This window comes from Toxotes jaculatrix, chromosome 7 (assembly GCF_017976425.1).
Source record: "Toxotes jaculatrix isolate fToxJac2 chromosome 7, fToxJac2.pri, whole genome shotgun sequence".
Classification (NCBI taxonomy): Eukaryota; Metazoa; Chordata; class Actinopteri; family Toxotidae; genus Toxotes; species Toxotes jaculatrix.
Window position 1 is genome coordinate 25925805 of NC_054400.1, and position 17257 is coordinate 25943061.

Sequence of the window (17257 nt, forward strand, 5' to 3'; positions counted from 1 at the left end):
TTAGTGGCCAGGAGAGGTCAATGCATCCAGTATTTCACAACCACTGGAATAAATACTCATTATTCTGTGTAACAGAAACATCTGCTGACCCCTCAGATTTTTCTTTCTTCTTTCTTGATCCTTGAACCGGCCTCTGCTTTAAGGAAAGCCCAGCAAATGTTACAGCAAATGTTAATGCCCGAACCAAACTTCAGATGAGATCAGTCTGTAAAGGCTGAACAAGCTGACCTGTATGTTTGCTATTGTATTAGTAATCCATATGAATATAGTGTATTGTTTTGGGATGTTTTTACCTTCATTTGGCAGGTGACGGTGAAGAGATGCCTTAGTTGGAATCAGCACAGGGGCCTTGGCAGTATAAGGTAAAGATGTCGAGCCACCAGATTTGAGGAAGCATTCATTTGTTAAGTTTAGTACCACAAACTTAAATGGGTTGAATTTTTGCAATAGAATTTATGATCACTGTGGGCTATTGCAAGTCATTAATAAACCATCTATTTATTAAAGGGGAACTCCACCAATTTTACAAATAAAAAAATCAGTTTACTTGTCAGGGTCAAAACAGTTGTATAATGGCACTTGTGGCTCTGGGCAAGTCTGAACAAATTACTCAGGCAGAGTGAGTGTGGAGTTAGAAAGACGTGGGTGTTTACCAGTCATGGAGCATCTAATGACGAGATCCTACCCAGCTACATTAAGGGAAAATCAGCATCTTTGAAGACTGGCCCATATTAAGGACTAAAAATCAGGATAGCTCAGCCTCAGCTGCTGCAACCTTAACGAGTCCTTCAACTCCATAGAAGTACAAAACTAACACACTGGAGTGATGCCATGGAAATGTTGCTTTAAGGCTCAGAACATGCTCCTGGTGAAAGAAATATTACTTTACTCCTTATTCCCCTGATTAATGCTCAGGGGTGGGGAAGTGACTGTTCTCAAATAAAACAGAAAGAAACAAGCAAGAACAGACTACATAAGGGTGGTGACAGTGTGGGGCCAGGTTAGCAGCATCAGAGAAGTAAAACTGAACAATCTAAAGTTATCAGTTCACTTATGAATGTGCAGGTTTTCGATTCTGTCAGCCCATGACAAATTTCGCAAACAAATAAGTTAATTAATTAATTAAAAAAAAGTAGTTGTCATGAACTTACTTGTAATATTTAAATTCATCAAGTGGAAACAAATGAAAAAAAGCAAATGAATCAGCTTCATGTTTCTTGTGTAAAGTTTCCATGAAGTGCACGCGCCCGTCAGCCAGTTCCTGCTTCGGGATTTTAAAAGTCTCATTGTCATAACTTTTGATGGCATTTTTTCCAGACCCCTGTCATCTTATGACCTCTGGCTACATGAGACAAGATGACTGGGTGATTAATCATACTTAAACCACAAAAGTATCTAAGCTGTACACGGTGTGGCCACGGTTAACCCAGGCTAACATAGAAAAAGAGACAACATCAGCTATGTCACAATACTGAGCAGAAGCTCAGATGATAACTAGTGTTATATCATGAGCACAGCACCTACAGTGGCTTCAGGAAGTATTCAGACCCCTTCACTTTTTGGACCTTTTAATGTGTTGTTGATGAGCATTGCCATTGCCGGTCTAACGCTGAGGAGCATCAGTGTGACCACAAGGTGGCGTGTTGTGTGTCTTGACAGGGTTTGATTTGAGTTTTGATGAAGGGCCAACACTGGCACAACACACAGTATCAGCCTTCTCCTCCCCGTGATTAAAGACACCAGCAGCTGCCATCTGCTGACGCTCGGCCTCTCTGGTGAATCATGAAGCAGCAGCCGTCTCTTTCTGAGCCCACTCACCGGCTCCACTGCAGCCATCAGCCAGCAGGCCGCTCAATACACAGCATCTAATGCTATTACCTTCTGCTCTCGCTTGATCACCATCATCCAATCTGTTGATGTGATGTGCAACAGGCCTTTTTTTAAAAAATTAAATTAAATTAAAAATGAAAAAGATTAGAAATCAGTGGAGCACAATCTCACGTCTGTTAACTAGGTTTTGAACACCACTGGAAATACTTTATAATAACACTGCAGCACCAATTCATTCTGCTCTACATTTTAAATCACCCATTCATTCAGTCATTTAAAACGTTCACATTTTGCTCTGCTCCTATACGTTACGTACTGTACTTTAGTTTCAAGTGTTTTCAGGTACTTTTACCTGTGCTTTTAATATTTCCATTTAATACTTCTTCTACTCTACTGCATTTCACATGGAAACGTTTAACTTGCTGATGATGACTGTTTGTTGTTGTTTCTTTTTGTATTCTACTTTCCTTTTACTTATTTTATTTCTTAATATTAACCCACTGGTTACCACTGGGTCCAGTCACAGCTCCATACTTGTATGTGATTTTGAATGTGCCTGGATATGTCTGTGCAAAAATAATAACAATAATTTAAAAAAAACTTCTTTGATCAGATCTAACAATTTATACAACTTTTATTTATAACAATATTACCTTAGAGAGTGCAGTTAACCAGGAGAAAACCATGTCATTTTCTTAGGAGATGATGACAAGTTAACTCAGCCCCTAATAAAATCTAAAATACGTTTTCCATCAAAACATATTTCACTTCCCATGGTCCGTATCCCCTTTAACTGCTTACTTCGACTTTTAGTTTTCAACTTGCTTGTTAATTCATTGAATATACTTTATATTTGCGCCTTGTGTTTTTCTTTATTTTACTACTTAGCTTTCCAATGCACAGTGCACTGCGTACCATTGTGTACGTAACCAATACAGTACAAATAAATAAAAAAAAACCCATGTGCTCAATATTTGTCCAATACTTTTATTAAGTCTGGATGGAAACAGCATTTATTCCAACATTTATTAAGCAGCAGTGATTGATTACAGCAGAATGAAAAGACTCACTGACAAACATTCATAGGAAACAGGATGCTGTATATTTTCTCAGTAATATTCAGTATAAACAGCTCCAATATTCAGAAATGAGGTATAAGTCTAAGAGGCATTTTGGTGCAGAGTATATCACAGTGTCAGTGTGTTAGAACTTTAAAGCTGAGTAAAAAGCACATAATTCAATGCTTTTCTGAGATTGACATTTGCACTCCAGTGCTGTCTATATCAGCTGCTGACACATACTGCCACCATCTGGCTGTCATATATAACTACAACATGTATGTAAGTAGGCACTCTGTCATAAGACACACTGAAAATAGACACAGTAACCTACCAAATAGGCTGCAGGTTATCTTAAAAGGTTTGGATTATATAAAGCTCTCAGTAGCAGTGCGATAACAGCAATAATGCAATAAAGATTTTATCATCTCTGTTTTGTAACATAACCCATCAGGCACAAACTGAAGATTAAGTACAAGGCCAGTAAAATGCATCTACTTTTAAATAGCCTTTGGTGTAGATTACAATCTCAATACAATACAAGGATAAATTAGGACAGAACTACTGTACAGTCCTAAAAATACAGCTTTTCCACTTTAACAGCACTTTGGATAAGGAAGTCGAAGCACTTTGGCTGCCTACAGTAAACAGGGCGAAGAGTGTTGTCTCCTCTGCAGTTGGGCTGAACAACATTTAGTGCAGCCAACAGTTATTTTTTACTGTCAATTCCAACTGAAGCAACAGTTTGAATGTCGAAAATCGACTAGTGGGATGAGAGTCGAACGCTAAAGTGCTAAAGTCAAATGCTAAAACGCAGAGCTTCTCCTGTCGAATTTGTGAGCGGTATGAAATTATGAGGATTCAGCTGCAGAGAGTTACAGGACATCTGGTCTGTGATGTTACTGATGTGATTGGAACCTGAGTTTTCTGAGCTGCTGGTCAGACAAAAACAAGCCATTTAAAGACCTCACCTTGAGCTTTTAATTAGAGAGCTCTTCATTCATGTGTCGACTGTTTTTTCAATGAATTGTCAACAAAATGTCAGAAATGACCTTTTCCAAGGCAACATCTTCAAATGGCTCATTTTCTCCAACAAATAGTCTAAAACATAACATATTATTACACAAAGAAAAACGAGCAGTGAATCAGAGAAGGTGCAACCAGCACGTTTTCAGCATTTTAGCTTTGAGAACTGACATAAACCACCTGCTCCCAACCTCTTTGGTTTGTGATCTGTCAAAGCAAAGCTGAGCAGCCCCCTAAATACCCACCACCACCCCCTCACCCTTTAACCTGAACATCCCACCCCATAGATGGCTTTCTTTCCTTAACAGCAGGCTATTTATTTCATGATTTTTAACCCTGCTTCGAGTTCTCATGTTAGTGTTACCTGTGAAGACCTTGGTAAAACTTCACAGTCAGCAGCTGGTATGGCCTTTGGAGAAATCCTGCCAAACCTGCAGCAGGTTTGATGGCTTTAACCCATTAACGATGATGTGTTTGGCAAAGGTGCACCTGTTGTACTCTAAGTTTCTTATTTCAAACAGATTCCTGAGGGTCAGCAGGCTGAGGGAATACACCGGCCGGACACCCAGCACACGCAGACACAGCCCCACGTACACATCCTCCAGAGGGAGCATCCGGACAAACCTGGATGCCCAGGAGATCCTGCCAGCCAGGTCTGCAGAGAGCACATACCCGGCTCCGGACACATACGGGGGGAAGCCGTCTTCAGGGTACTGCTCCTCTGATACATGCCACTTACTGTTACTGTCCCTCCTCGGCCTGCCATCGCTTATCACCGACCCTGTGATGAAGCCTTCACGTGGAGAGCTTCTCAGCCATCTGATGAGGAAGAACACGTTCACAAAGATGTCAGCGTCCACCTTCATGACGTAGGAGGCGTTTGGGCAGTAGGTCGCCAGCCAGTTCATCATCATCATGACCTTGATGGTCAGATTCTGGTAATTGTCCTGGAAGTTCATCTGGATGATGTCTCCATGTTTCCTGCTCTCATCCTCCAGCTTGTCCTGGATGCTCGACACCTGCTCCCCCCCAGGCAGGCCCATGTAGAATAAAGTGAGGGTGTCCTGACTCGGAGCGCCCCATGTTTTCCTGATGGCATCCCTTGCTGCAGCCTCCTGAGGGGCAACGGGGACCATCAAAACCAGGAAGGGGCTTCTGTCCCTGCATGCTGCGGGCTGGTTGAAAATATACTGGTATGTCTCAGGGGCTAAGGCCCTGTGCTCCTCCACAGGCAGGGGGCTCGGCTTCGGTAAATGTTTATCCAGTGGTCTCACTATGAACTCAACAGACAGGACGAGCACAACTGAAACTGCGAGTAACTTGACCAACCTCCAGGAGTAAGCTGTCCTCATCGCCTCTGATGAGGATCTACTTTATTTCACCAGAGCGTCTCAGGGACTTCCTCATGATTTACGAGTCCGACACGAAACAACCAAGTCCAGCAAGCCACACCGAAAACCTGTCGAGGACGATCCAGGGAACGGATATCTGGTCAAGACGGAAAGGGCTGGGCTGCGGTCGAATAGTAAATAAAACCAATCCTTTCCTGACCACTTGTCCTTAACCTCACGGGAAAACGGTAAAGAGAGATGAGAAACTGAATTCATAAGGACTTAAGGAAAAAATCACACAGCACTCACTGCAGGCTCCCCAGTTATGACAGCGGATGTTTTCCTTCTTCTTCGTTGTTTTTTTTTTTTTTTTTTTTTTTTTAAATCAAGCGTTGGTGGAGGTACAGTGCCGCCACTCCTGCTCCGGAGTGTCGATCAGTGATTTAATCCTGCCTGTTAAACCAGTCTGTCCAGTAAACTCAAAGAAAACCTCTCTGTCCTACCCACTCGGCAGGTTCATTAAAGGTTTAATACTGAGCTCCAGTCGTATTCTGTTCTCCCGTCTTAAGTTGTTTTTTATTATGTTTTATTTTTTATTTTATAGATAACAGTCTATGTGTTAACCTGTATGTAGACCTATCCCTTCCTTTGCCACTCCTCTGTTGCTTCACTCCTGACTTTGAATGAACCTCTGATCGGCTCAGTGGCTTGTAAATGTGTGGTGTCCCTGTGTAATAATATTTATAGTAATATTTTTGCTTTATCTGTCTCTATCTCTGACTCCATGAGTCTGGAATGTGCTTGTAATACTCTCAACACTTATTACTTACATTACTATGTGGTCTGAATATTATGATTAACAGACTTCTTTAAGTTCTGTGTATCTTTTGGTATTTGAATTTTTCTAAAAACGCTGATATTAAAACAATAAAAAAGAGTGCTTATTTGATTTTTGAAAAAAAACCCAAAATTGAAATACTTTTTTGTGGGTCTGAAGTGAGTCCTCGAAATGTAAAAGTTACTTAGATTTTCTTTCTCTACTTAGCGCAACAAAATACAAAATCACGCAGAGGCAGAAACGAGTGTTTGAACAGGCCAAAACTAGAGAAATAGTTACTGTTTCTACCCCCACAAGCCACCCACAGCCCCCCGCCCCCATCCCCTGCTACGGCAGGATACTAAACCACTGACCTTCTAAAGAATGCCTGTGTAAATTAAGTTTGTTTTTATTGTTTTGTTTGTTTATAACTGGGTGAACAACAGGTGTTTCTCTGTAAACTGTATTACAATAAACAGTTTGTTTAAAAGGACGATTTTCAGGAGCTTCCTTTTTTGACGTTTACGATAAAGAAAAACTGACAAAAAATAATAATTTTTTAATATTGGTGCATCATGTCTGTGTATCTTTTGGTATTTGAATTTTCCTTCAAACGCTGATATTAAAAAAAAAAATAAAAAAAGTGCTTATTTGATTTTCGTTTGAAAATACAAAAAACAAAATTGAAATACAAGGCACTTTTGTGGGTCTGAAGTGAGTCCTCGAAATGTAAAAGTTACTTAGATTTTTTTTCTCTACTTAGCGCAACAAAATACAAAATCACGCAGAGGCAGAAACGAGAAAAGACGGTTTTCTCGTGTCCACAGACCGGATGTTATCATTGTTTTCTTCTTCTTCTTTTATGTAATGGAGACCTGCTGCTGCTACCGGCTGCAGGATTGTCGCCACCTACTGTTCTTTATCTATAATAACCTCGCGTTTGGGCGAACGGTGGAATCCAGCAGCCAAGAAGAAGAAGAAGATAGCCTAGTTCCTGTCAGAGCGGCGCGCCAACCAAAATGTCCCTGGAACCTTACAGCCACATTATTTTAGCCATGGCTAAACAAGGCCTTTCCTCTGCAGAAACCTCTGCGCGAATTTCACAAGAAAGCGGCGGCAGAAGAGGATTTTCTGCAAGAAATATCAGAAAAGTTTGTGCCGAAAATGGCTGCAGTTTAATGGGACGGCCCGACACGCATTTGGAGGTGGAGGTGGTGAAAGCCATCGCTGAGGTATGAACCTCGTCGTGCTACAGATGTAATTTTATGCCCATTCATCGCTACTGCGAGGAATCACTGGTATCCTTGTTGGTGCATGCGTGTTCAGTCTGATTGGATGTTGTATTATTCCCTGCATTAGAAGTCTCAGTGTAAGGTCTATTGACAGGTCAGTCACACACCAGATGGCCTCTCTGGCTGAGACTGGTCTGCTGATTTGTTTACTGATTGGATTCTTCCTCTTTATGATGATGATGATGATGATGATGATGATGATGTTGATGTTTAGGTTTTGACTTATTGTATTTTTTTTTAGTTACAACTGTTAGTTGTACACTGGTCTGGTCTAACATTTCATTTGTCCATGTGGGACTGTACATATCTATCTATCTATCTATCTATCTATCTTTCTCTCTCCCCCCCCCCCCCCCCCCCCCCCCACAGGATCCTACTCTTCACCCCTCCCATGTAAATTTGTATATTGCCAGTTTTTACTAGTTTTTACTGTTTTTGTATTTTGTGTACTGGTTTTTTGTAACTTTACTTTCTTTAGATTGTAAATACTATTTTTTGCACATTGTTCCTTATACTTGAATCACATGCACACTGTTTTTGCTTGTGAGCTGCCTAATAAGTGGATTTTCCTGCTGTGGGATCAGTAAAGTGCTATCATATCTTATCTTATCTTATCTTATCTTATGTCAGTTACATTCTGTTGGACAGGGTCACTTTCTGTGTCCGTAGCTTGTTGGCCCTTCTTGTCACCTATGTTTGATGTCTTTTAATGAGCTTTTGTTTTTTACTCTTTATTATGTGTGTAAGTCCAAATAAACTCTGTTGTGTTGCCTCTTTTGATATTTCTTAACTGTTTTGCAGACACATTTCCCAGTGAGGACTGTTGGATGGATTTGACACTTTTACTCTGCATGAACTGAAACAATAAGACATGCCTCATGAACCTTAAACACTAATAAAAGAGAAATGAAGTGAGCTCTTCCTACTGAGAGCTCACTCTGTGTGTATGTGTGGAGTGAAAATATAACTGGAGATTTTGCTGAGTAATTGCGATGGGAAGGCCACAGGTGACACACACCTTTGAAAGAAATTCACTGTGGCCCGTTTGAAGTAGGGAACTTTTGGTAAACTTCATATTGTAACATGGTTATAATGACCATGATGGAAGACAGTTGACAGCAGATTCACTGGTTGACTTTGTTTGCTTTTGAACGCACCTTATATGACATATATAGTTTGCATTATCCAGATTCAGACTGACCCACTGCACTATTGTTACTGTTGGTTGTGTTGTTGTTCTGTAGTGCCTGAGAGCAAAGGAAAACCAAAGTCAAATTCCTTGTTTGTATAATAAATTTGGCCAATAAAACGGATTCAGATTGAAGTCTTTAATGCATAAAGCCATGGAGTCAGATTGAAAGTGAACCCCTGGTGATTATTTCAAACACCTGTTCTGTGTTGGACCCGCATTCAGATGTTACTGCTGCTTTATGAGGGCAGTCACCGCAGGTCCCTCCTACCACTTCACCTATTAGTCCCGTCCAATCAGAGTCCAGTTTGAGCCGCGCCAAAAATCAGTCGCACCTGTTGCCCATGCGCTAATCAAACCCATGTGACCGGGGAGGAGAGGGCTCAGCCAATAGCAGGGCAGAGTTTTTCTGCAGGTGCGGGGTAACGCTGGCTCGAGTCTCCCTTGAAATACGGGAAGCGTCGGTAACGTTCTGGTTTGCCAAACTCGTTTTCTGGTAAGTGGAGCGAACTGAACTCGTTACCTGTGGACAGAGGAAGCCTGTGTGTTCATGTTTCACGGGTTATTTGTTGTTGAACAGTGAAAGCTGTGGCTGAGAGCAGAGAGACGATTCAGGCCTAGAGGAGCTGGAAGTTCGGCGTGAGCCCGAGACAGGCGTGTCCGGAGCAATGCAGAGGAAAATGGCGGACGTGGAGGCAGGTAAGGCCCACACAGAACGTTTAAAATGCAAAGCTTGAGTTGATTTGAGACCAGAAGCTAACATGTTTGATAATGTGCCGGGTTTCCGCAGGACGGACGAAGAGATCCAGCGGAGCAGCCGAGACCATTTGGGAGAAAGCACCGCGTTTGGCTTCGCTCATCGGCTCTACACTTATGTGCGTGTGTGTGATGTGAGTGTTGGAAGTGCAGGCTTGTATCTTTAGCTCGGTTGAGATGGACTTTGTAACCAGTGTAGCTGCTTTGGAGTTTGGGACTGGCCAAGTGTTGGAAAGGTTTAGTTGTGGATGGATTCAGTGAGTGGAAGGCATCTGGCCTGCATAGGTTTGGAGCGCGCGTTTGATATTGCTGCGTCGTTGCGTCGGTGTTGTCGGTCTGTGGAAGCATATATGCAGTTGTGATCCGGACACAGCTGTGTATATGTGGAAGCCTGTGGGCAGATGGTGTTGGCAGCATGGATTGAGTTGCGTGTCGTGTTGTCAGGTTTGATTGTGGGTAGTTAGTAGTGTAGTAGTCAGTGTGCATGGCCCTGAGGTCCGTGTAGGGTGTGTGTTCAGCAGTGTGGATGAGGCCATGGCCAGGGTGGTGCCTAGGTGAGCCCTCAGCTGCACCTTGAAGTGCTGCTGAATGTTTAACATCCAAAGCCTGTGTGTGTGTGTGTGTGTGTATGTGCGTGTGCATGTTCCTTCTCTGCAGGAAGGATGAGCTGCTCCAGAGGATCATCAGAGGGTAAGAGAAAGCATGTAAGTCAACATTACTCAGTGTTTCTACATTTAAACGTGTATTTGTCTGTGTGTGTTTAGCAGGTGGCTGCATCTGGCTGAGTGGGACTCCAGCTTGGATGAGGCCATGGCCAGTGTGGAGCTCAGGTACGCCCCCTGCTGCATGTGGAAGTGTTTTGATCAGAGTTTTGATCAGATTAGTATCCAAAGTCAGATTTTTTTTTTTTTTTTTTTGCTGCAGGTGGATGGAGCTGATCCAGAGGACCCTTTGAGAGCAGGTGCATGAAGGCCACATTCTACAGTGTATTTACCAGCATGCATGCATCCATGTCTGAGTGTGAGAATGTGTCTATTAAAATCAGAAAGAAGGAAGTGCCTGCTTTTGTCTTTAATGTGCTTTAGATGGGGCTTAGATCAGTCCTGGGGGGGGGGAACAGGGGTCTTTTTATTTTCAGGCTGTTGCATCAGTATGTGGAAGCACATTATACAGTTGTGATCCGGACACAACTGTATGTTTTAACTTCCAGGGTTTGACTTACCTAGTACCTATCGCTAATGTTGAGTGTGTTTCTTTGTGTGTTGTGCAGGATGGAGGAGCTGCTGATCCAGAGAACCATGAGGATGCATGTTGGCCAATACTGCTCAGTGTTTCTACACTGAAGGATTCATCTGTGTACACTCCCAGCAACTGTGTGTGTACTGCATCAGAGTGGAAGACCTGGGGAGAAGAACCTCAAGCACTCATCACAGTGGTCACGTGACTGTAGGCCTGCTGAAGCAGGGATCGAACCACTGTCTCTCAACGCTTCTGCTTCAAAAGATGGATACTGCATCGAGCATAACATCAGTAGTTGTGCAGGATGGAGGAGCTGATCAAGAGGACAATGAGAAGATGCAACTTCGCCAATATCGCTCAATGTTTCTGCATTGAAAGATTCAGTTGTATCTTGGTGTTTGTTTTTTGTTTGGATTATTATTATTATTATTATTTTTATTTATTTATTTATTTATTTATTTTTGTTTGGTTGGTTGTTTTGTTTTGTTTTTTGTTTTTTTTTGTGTGTTTTCCTTTGTGTCCTGCAGGTGGCTGCATCTGGCTGAGTGGGACTCCAGCTTGGATGAGGCTGTGGCCAATGTGGAGCTCAGGTAGCCCTGTTGCAAAATCTTTAAAAAAAAAAAAAAGTTTTGATCAGATTAGTATCCAAAATCAGATTTTTTTTATTTTTTATTTTTTATTTTTTTTGCTGCAGGTGGATGGAGCTGATCCAGAGGACCCTTTGAGAGCAGGTGCATGAAGGCCACATTCTACAGTGTATTTACCAGCATGCATGCATCCATGTCTGAGTGTGAGAATGTGTCTATTAAAATCAGAAAGAAGGAAGTTCCTGCTTTTGTCTTTAATGTGCTTTAGATGGGGCTTAGATCAGTCCTGGGGGGGGGGCACAGGGGTCTTTTTATTTTCAGGCTGTTGCATCAGTATGTGGAAGCACATTATGCAGTTGTGATCCGGACACAACTGTATATGTGTGGAAGCCTATCAGCAGGTAGTGTTGGGAGCACAGGCTGTATTGTGTAGTTTAGTATTTTCAGTCTTAGTTGTGGGTATTTGTCACTATATGGATGATGGCACTGGGGTCCATGTGGGTTTAGTGTGTGTGTGTGTGTGTGTGTGTGTGTGTGTGTGTGTATGTGTGAGAGTCATAATTGGTGCTTGATGTAGAAGAAAACTTATGCATGCATTAATGTCTCCTTGTTTCTTTCTGTGTGCGGCTGCTTCTGGCTGAGTGGAGATCCAACTTTGAGGCCATGGGCAATGTGGAGCTCAGGTAAAGCTCCTGCTGCAGCTGGATGTGAAGCAGAATATTACAAGTTCAACCATTGACCTGATCAGTATCCAAAACCAATGTGTTGGTGTTTTTCAGCAGGAGGGAGGAGCTGAGTGAGAGGACCGTTTGAGACCAGGTGAGCAAGAGCCACATTGAAGTGTTTCTACACTTATGCATGCACTAATTTTACACTGTGTGTGTGTGTGTGTGTGTGTGTGTGTGTGTGAGTGTGAGTGTGAGTGTGAGTGTGAGTGTGAGTGTGAGTGTGAGTGAGAGAGAGAGAGAGAGAGAGAGAGAGAGAGAGAGTGTTGTAGGTGTATGTGGGGTGGAGCCAGTGAAGGTGCTGCTGCTGACAATAGAGCGCCATCCTGTGGGAGTGAGGGACACACTGCAACTGTTGTGTGCTGTCAGAGATCTTTGTGGTAAGTGGATTTAAAAAAAAAAAAATCAAATCAAGGGCTGTTTCAAAGGTGGTTTGTGTGCTGATGCTTCCTGGTTGTGTTTCTCTTGCAGGATGGCAGAGCTTATTGGGAGGGTCATGAGAGACCAGGTAAGACGCTGCCTGTTGGTTAACATTGTTTAGTGTTTCTACAGATATGCATACATTAATTTCTGTGTGTGCGTGTGCATGTGCCTTCTCTGCAGGAAGGATGAGCTGCTCCAGAGGATCATCAGAGGGTAAGAGAAAGCATGGAAGTCAACATTGATCAGTGTTTTATATTTAAACATGTATTTGTCTGTGTGTGTTTAGCAGGTAGCTGCATCTGGCTGAGTGGGGCTCCAGCTTGGATGAGGCCATGGCCAGTGTGGAGCTCAGGTACGCCCCCTGCTGCATGTGGAAGTGCTGTAAGATGTTTTAACTTCCAGGGTTTGATGCCTAGTACCTATAGCTAATGTTGAGTGTGTTTCTTTGTGTGTTGTGCAGGATGGAGGAGCTGCTGATCCAGAGAACCATGAGAGACCAGGTGAGACTGAAGGATTCATCTGTGTACACTCCCAGCAACTGTGTGTGTACTGCATCAGAGTGGAAGACCTGGGGAAAGAACCTCAAGCACTCATCAATCACAGTGGTCACGTGACTGTAGGCCTGCTGAAGCAGGGATGGAACCACTGTCTCTCAACGCTTCTGCTTCAAAAGATGGACACTGCATCGAGCATAACATCAGTAGCTGTGCAGGATGGAGGAGCTGATCAAGAGGACAATGAGAAGATGCATCTTTGCCAATATTGCTCAATGTTTCTGCATTGAAGGACTCAGTTGTATCTTGCAGTTTGTGTTTTGTTTGGATTATTATTTATTTTATTTTTTTTGTTTGGTTGGTTGTTTTGTTTTGTTTTTTGTTTTTTTTGTGTGTGTTCCTTTGTGTCCAGCAGGTGGCTGCATCTGGCTGAGTGGGGCTCCAGCTTGGATGAGGCTGTGGCCAATGTGGAGCTCAGGTAGCCCTGTTGCAAAATCTTAAAAAAAAAAAAAAAGTTTTGATCAGATTAGTATCCAAAATCAGATTTTTTATTTTTTTTTATTTTTTTTTTGCTGCAGGTGGGTGGAGCTGATCCAGAGGACCCTTTGAGAGCAGGTGCATGAAGGCCACATTCTACAGTGTATTTACCAGTATGCATGCATCCATGTCTGAGTGAGAATGTGTCTATTAAAATCAGAAAGAAGGAAGTTCCTGCTTTTGTCTTTAATGTGCTTTAGATGGGGCTTAGATCAGTCCTGGGGGGGCACAGGGGTCTTTTTATTTTCAGGCTGTTGCATCAGTGTGTGGAAGCACATTATGCAGTTGTGATCCGGACACAACTGTATATGTGTGGAAGCCTATCAGCAGGTAGTGTTGGAAGCACAGGCTGTATTGTGTAGATTAGTATTTTCAGTCTTAGTTGTGGCTATTTGTCACTATATGGATGATGGCACTGGGGTCCATGTGGGTTTAGTGTGTGTGTGTGTGTGTGTGTGTTTGTGTGTGTGTGTGTGTGTGAGTCATAATTGGTGCTTGATGTAGAAGAAAACTTATGCATGCATTAATGTCTCCTTGTTTCTTTCTGTGTGCGGCTGCTTCTGGCTGAGTGGAGATCCAACTTTGAGGCCATGGGCAATGTGGAGCTCAGGTAAAGCTCCTGCTGCAGCTGGAAGTGAAGCAGAATATTACAAGTTCAACCATTGACCTGATCAGTATCCAAAACCAATGTGTTGGTGTTTTTCAGCAGGAGGGAGGAGCTGAGTGAGAGGACCATTTGAGACCAGGTGAGCAAGAGCCACATTGTAGTCTTTCTACATTTATGCATGCACTAATTTTACACTGTGTGTGTGTGTGTGTGTGTGTGTGTCTGTGTGTGTGTGTGAGAGAGAGTGTTGTAGGTGTATGTGGGGTGGAGCCAGTGAAGGTGCTGCTGCTGACAATAGAGCGCCATCCTGTGGGAGTGAGGGACACACTGCAACTGTTGTGTGCTGTCAGAGATCTTTGTGGTAAGTGGATTTAAAAAAAAAAAAAATCAAATCAAGGGCTGTTTCAAAGGTGGTTTGTGTGCTGATGCTTCCTGGTTGTGTTTCTCTTGCAGGATGGCAGAGCTTATTGGGAGGGTCATGAGAGACCAGGTGAGACGCTGCCTGTTGGTTAACATTGTTTAGTGTTTCTACAGATATGCATACATTAATTTCTGTGTGTGCGTGTGCATGTGCCTTCTCTGCAGGAAGGATGAGCTGCTCCAGAGGATCATCAGAGGGTAAGAGAAAGCATGTAAGTCAACATTGATCAGTGTTTTATATTTAAACATGTATTTGTCTGTGTGTGTTTAGCAGGTAGCTGCATCTGGCTGAGTGGGACTCCAGCTTGGATGAGGCCATGGCCAGTGTGGAGCTCAGGTACGCCCCCTGCTGCATGTGGAAGTGTTGTAAGATGTTTTAACTTCCAGGGTTTGACTTACCTAGTACCTATGGCTAATGTTGAGTGTGTTTCTTTGTGTGTTGTGCAGGATGGAGGAGCTGCTGATCCAGAGAACCATGAGAGACCAGGTGAGACTGAAGGATTCATCTGTGTACACTCCCAGCAACTGTGTGTGTACTGCATCAGAGTGGAAGACCTGGGGAGAAGAACCTCAAGCACTCATCAGTCACAGTGGTCACGTGACTGTAGGCCTGCTGAAGCAGGGATGGAACCACTGTCTCTCAACGCTTCTGCTTCAAAAGATGGACACTGCATCGAGCATAACATCAGTAGCTGTGCAGGATGGAGGAGCTGATCAAGAGGACAATGAGAAGATGCAACTTTGCCAATATTGCTCAATGTTTCTGCATTGAAGGACTCAGTTGTATCTTGGTGTTTGTTTTTTGTTTGGATTATTATTATTATTATTATTTTTTTTTTTTTTGTTTGGTTGGTTGTTTTGTTTTGTTTTTTGTTTTTTTTGTGTGTGTTCCTTTGTGTCCAGCAGGTGGCTGCATCTGGCTGAGTGGGGCTCCAGCTTGGATGAGGCTGTGGCCAATGTGGAGCTCAGGTAACCCTGTTGCAAAATCTTAAAAAAAAAAAAAAAGTTTTGATCAGATTAGTATCCAAAGTCAGATTTTTTATTTATTTATTTATTTTTTTGCTGCAGGTGGGTGGAGCTGATCCAGAGGACCCTTTGAGAGCAGGTGCATGAAGGCCACATTCTACAGTGTATTTACCAGCATGCATGCATCCATGTCTGAGTGTGAGAATGTGTCTATTAAAATCAGAAAGAAGGAAGTTCCTGCTTTTGTCTTTAATGTGCTTTAGATGGGGCTTAGATCAGTCCTGGGGGGGGGGGAACAGGGGTCTTTTTGTTTTCAGGCTGTTGCATCAGTGTGTGGAAACACATTATGCAGTTGTGATCCGGACACAACTGTATATGTGTGGAAGCCTATCAGCAGGTAGTGTTGGAAGCACAGGCTCTATTGTGTAGTTTAGTATTGTCAGGCTTAGTTGTGGGTATTTGTCACTATATGGTTGGCACTGGGGTCAGTGTGGGTTTTGTGTGTGTGTGTGTGAGTCATAGTTGGTGCTTGATGTAGAAGAAAACTTATGCATGCATTAATGTCTCCTTGTTTCTTTCTGGGTGCGGCTGCTTCTGGCTGAGTGGAGATCCAACTTTGAGGCCATGGGCAATGTGGAGCTCAGGTAAAGCTCCTGCTGCAGCTGGAAGTGAAGCAGAATATTACAAGTTCAACCATTGACCTGATCAGTATCCAAAACCAATGTGTTGGTGTTTTTCAGCAGGAGGGAGGAGCTGAGTGAGAGGACCGTTTGAGACCAGGTGAGCAAGAGCCACATTGTAGTCTTTCTACATTTATGCATGCACTAATTTTATATTTTCTCTGTGTGTGTGTGTGTGTGTGTGTGTGTGTGTGTGTGTGTGTGTGTGTGTGTGTGTGTGTGTGTGTGTGTGTGTGTGTGTGTGTGTGTGTGTGTGTGTGTGTGTGAGAGAGAGAGAGAGAGAGTGTTGTAGGTGTATGTGGGGTGGAGCCAGTGAAGGTGCTGCTGCTGCTGACAATAGAGCGCCATCCTGTGGGAGTGAGGGACACACTGTGGCTGTTGTGTGTTGTCAGATCTTTGTGGTAAGTGGATTTAAAAAAAACAAAACAAAACAAAACAAGATCCATTTCAAAGGTGGTTTGTGTGCTGATGCTTCCTGGTTGTGTTTCTCTTGCAGGATGGCAGAGCTTATTGGGAGGGTCATGAGAGACCAGGTGAGACGCTGCCTGTTGGTTAACATTGTTTAGTGTTTCTACACATATGCATACATTAATTTCTGTGTGTGCGTGTGCATGAGCCTTCTCTGCAGGAAGGATGAGCTGCTCCAGAGGATCATCAGAGGGTAAGAGAAAGCACATAAGTCAACATTACTCAGTGTTTCTACATTTAAACATGTATTTGTCTGTGTGTGTTTAGCAGGTAGCTGCATCTGGCTGAGTGGGGCTCCAGCTTGGATGAGGCCATGGCCAGTGTGGAGCTCAGGTACGCCCCCTGCTGCATGTGGAAGTGTTGCAAGATGTTTTAACTTCCAGGGTTTGACTTACCTAGTACCTATGGCTAATGTTGAGTGTGTTTCTTTGTGTGTTGTGCAGGATGGAGGAGCTGCTGATCCAGAGAACCATGAGGATGCATGTTGGCCAATACTGCTCAGTGTTTCTACACTGAAGGATTCATCTGTGTACACTCCCAGCAACTGTGTGTGTACTGCATCAGAGTGGAAGACCTGGGGAAAAGAACCTCAAGGACTCATCAGTCACAGTGGTCACGTGACTGTAGGCCTGCTGAAGCAGGGATGGAACCACTGTCTCTCAACGCTTCTGCTTCAAAAGATGGATACTGTATCGAGCATAACATCAGTAGTTGTGCAGGATGGAGGAGCTGATCAAGAGGACCATGAGAAGATGCAACTTTGCCAATATTGCTCAATGTTTCTGCATTGAAAGATTCAGTTGTATCTTGCT

At 43.1% G+C, this 17257-nt stretch overlaps 1 protein-coding gene across 1 annotated transcript; it reads right to left on the minus strand.

The window, feature by feature from the left end:
- Window positions 1–2812: 2812 nt before the first annotated feature.
- Window positions 2813–5835, minus strand: b3galt8 (beta-1,3-galactosyltransferase 8). The gene has a single exon (XM_041043258.1). The coding sequence runs from the start codon at window positions 5264–5266 to the stop codon at window positions 4307–4309; it is 960 nt and encodes a 319-aa protein (XP_040899192.1). The 5' UTR covers window positions 5267–5835; the 3' UTR covers window positions 2813–4306.
- Window positions 5836–17257: the final 11422 nt, after the last annotated feature.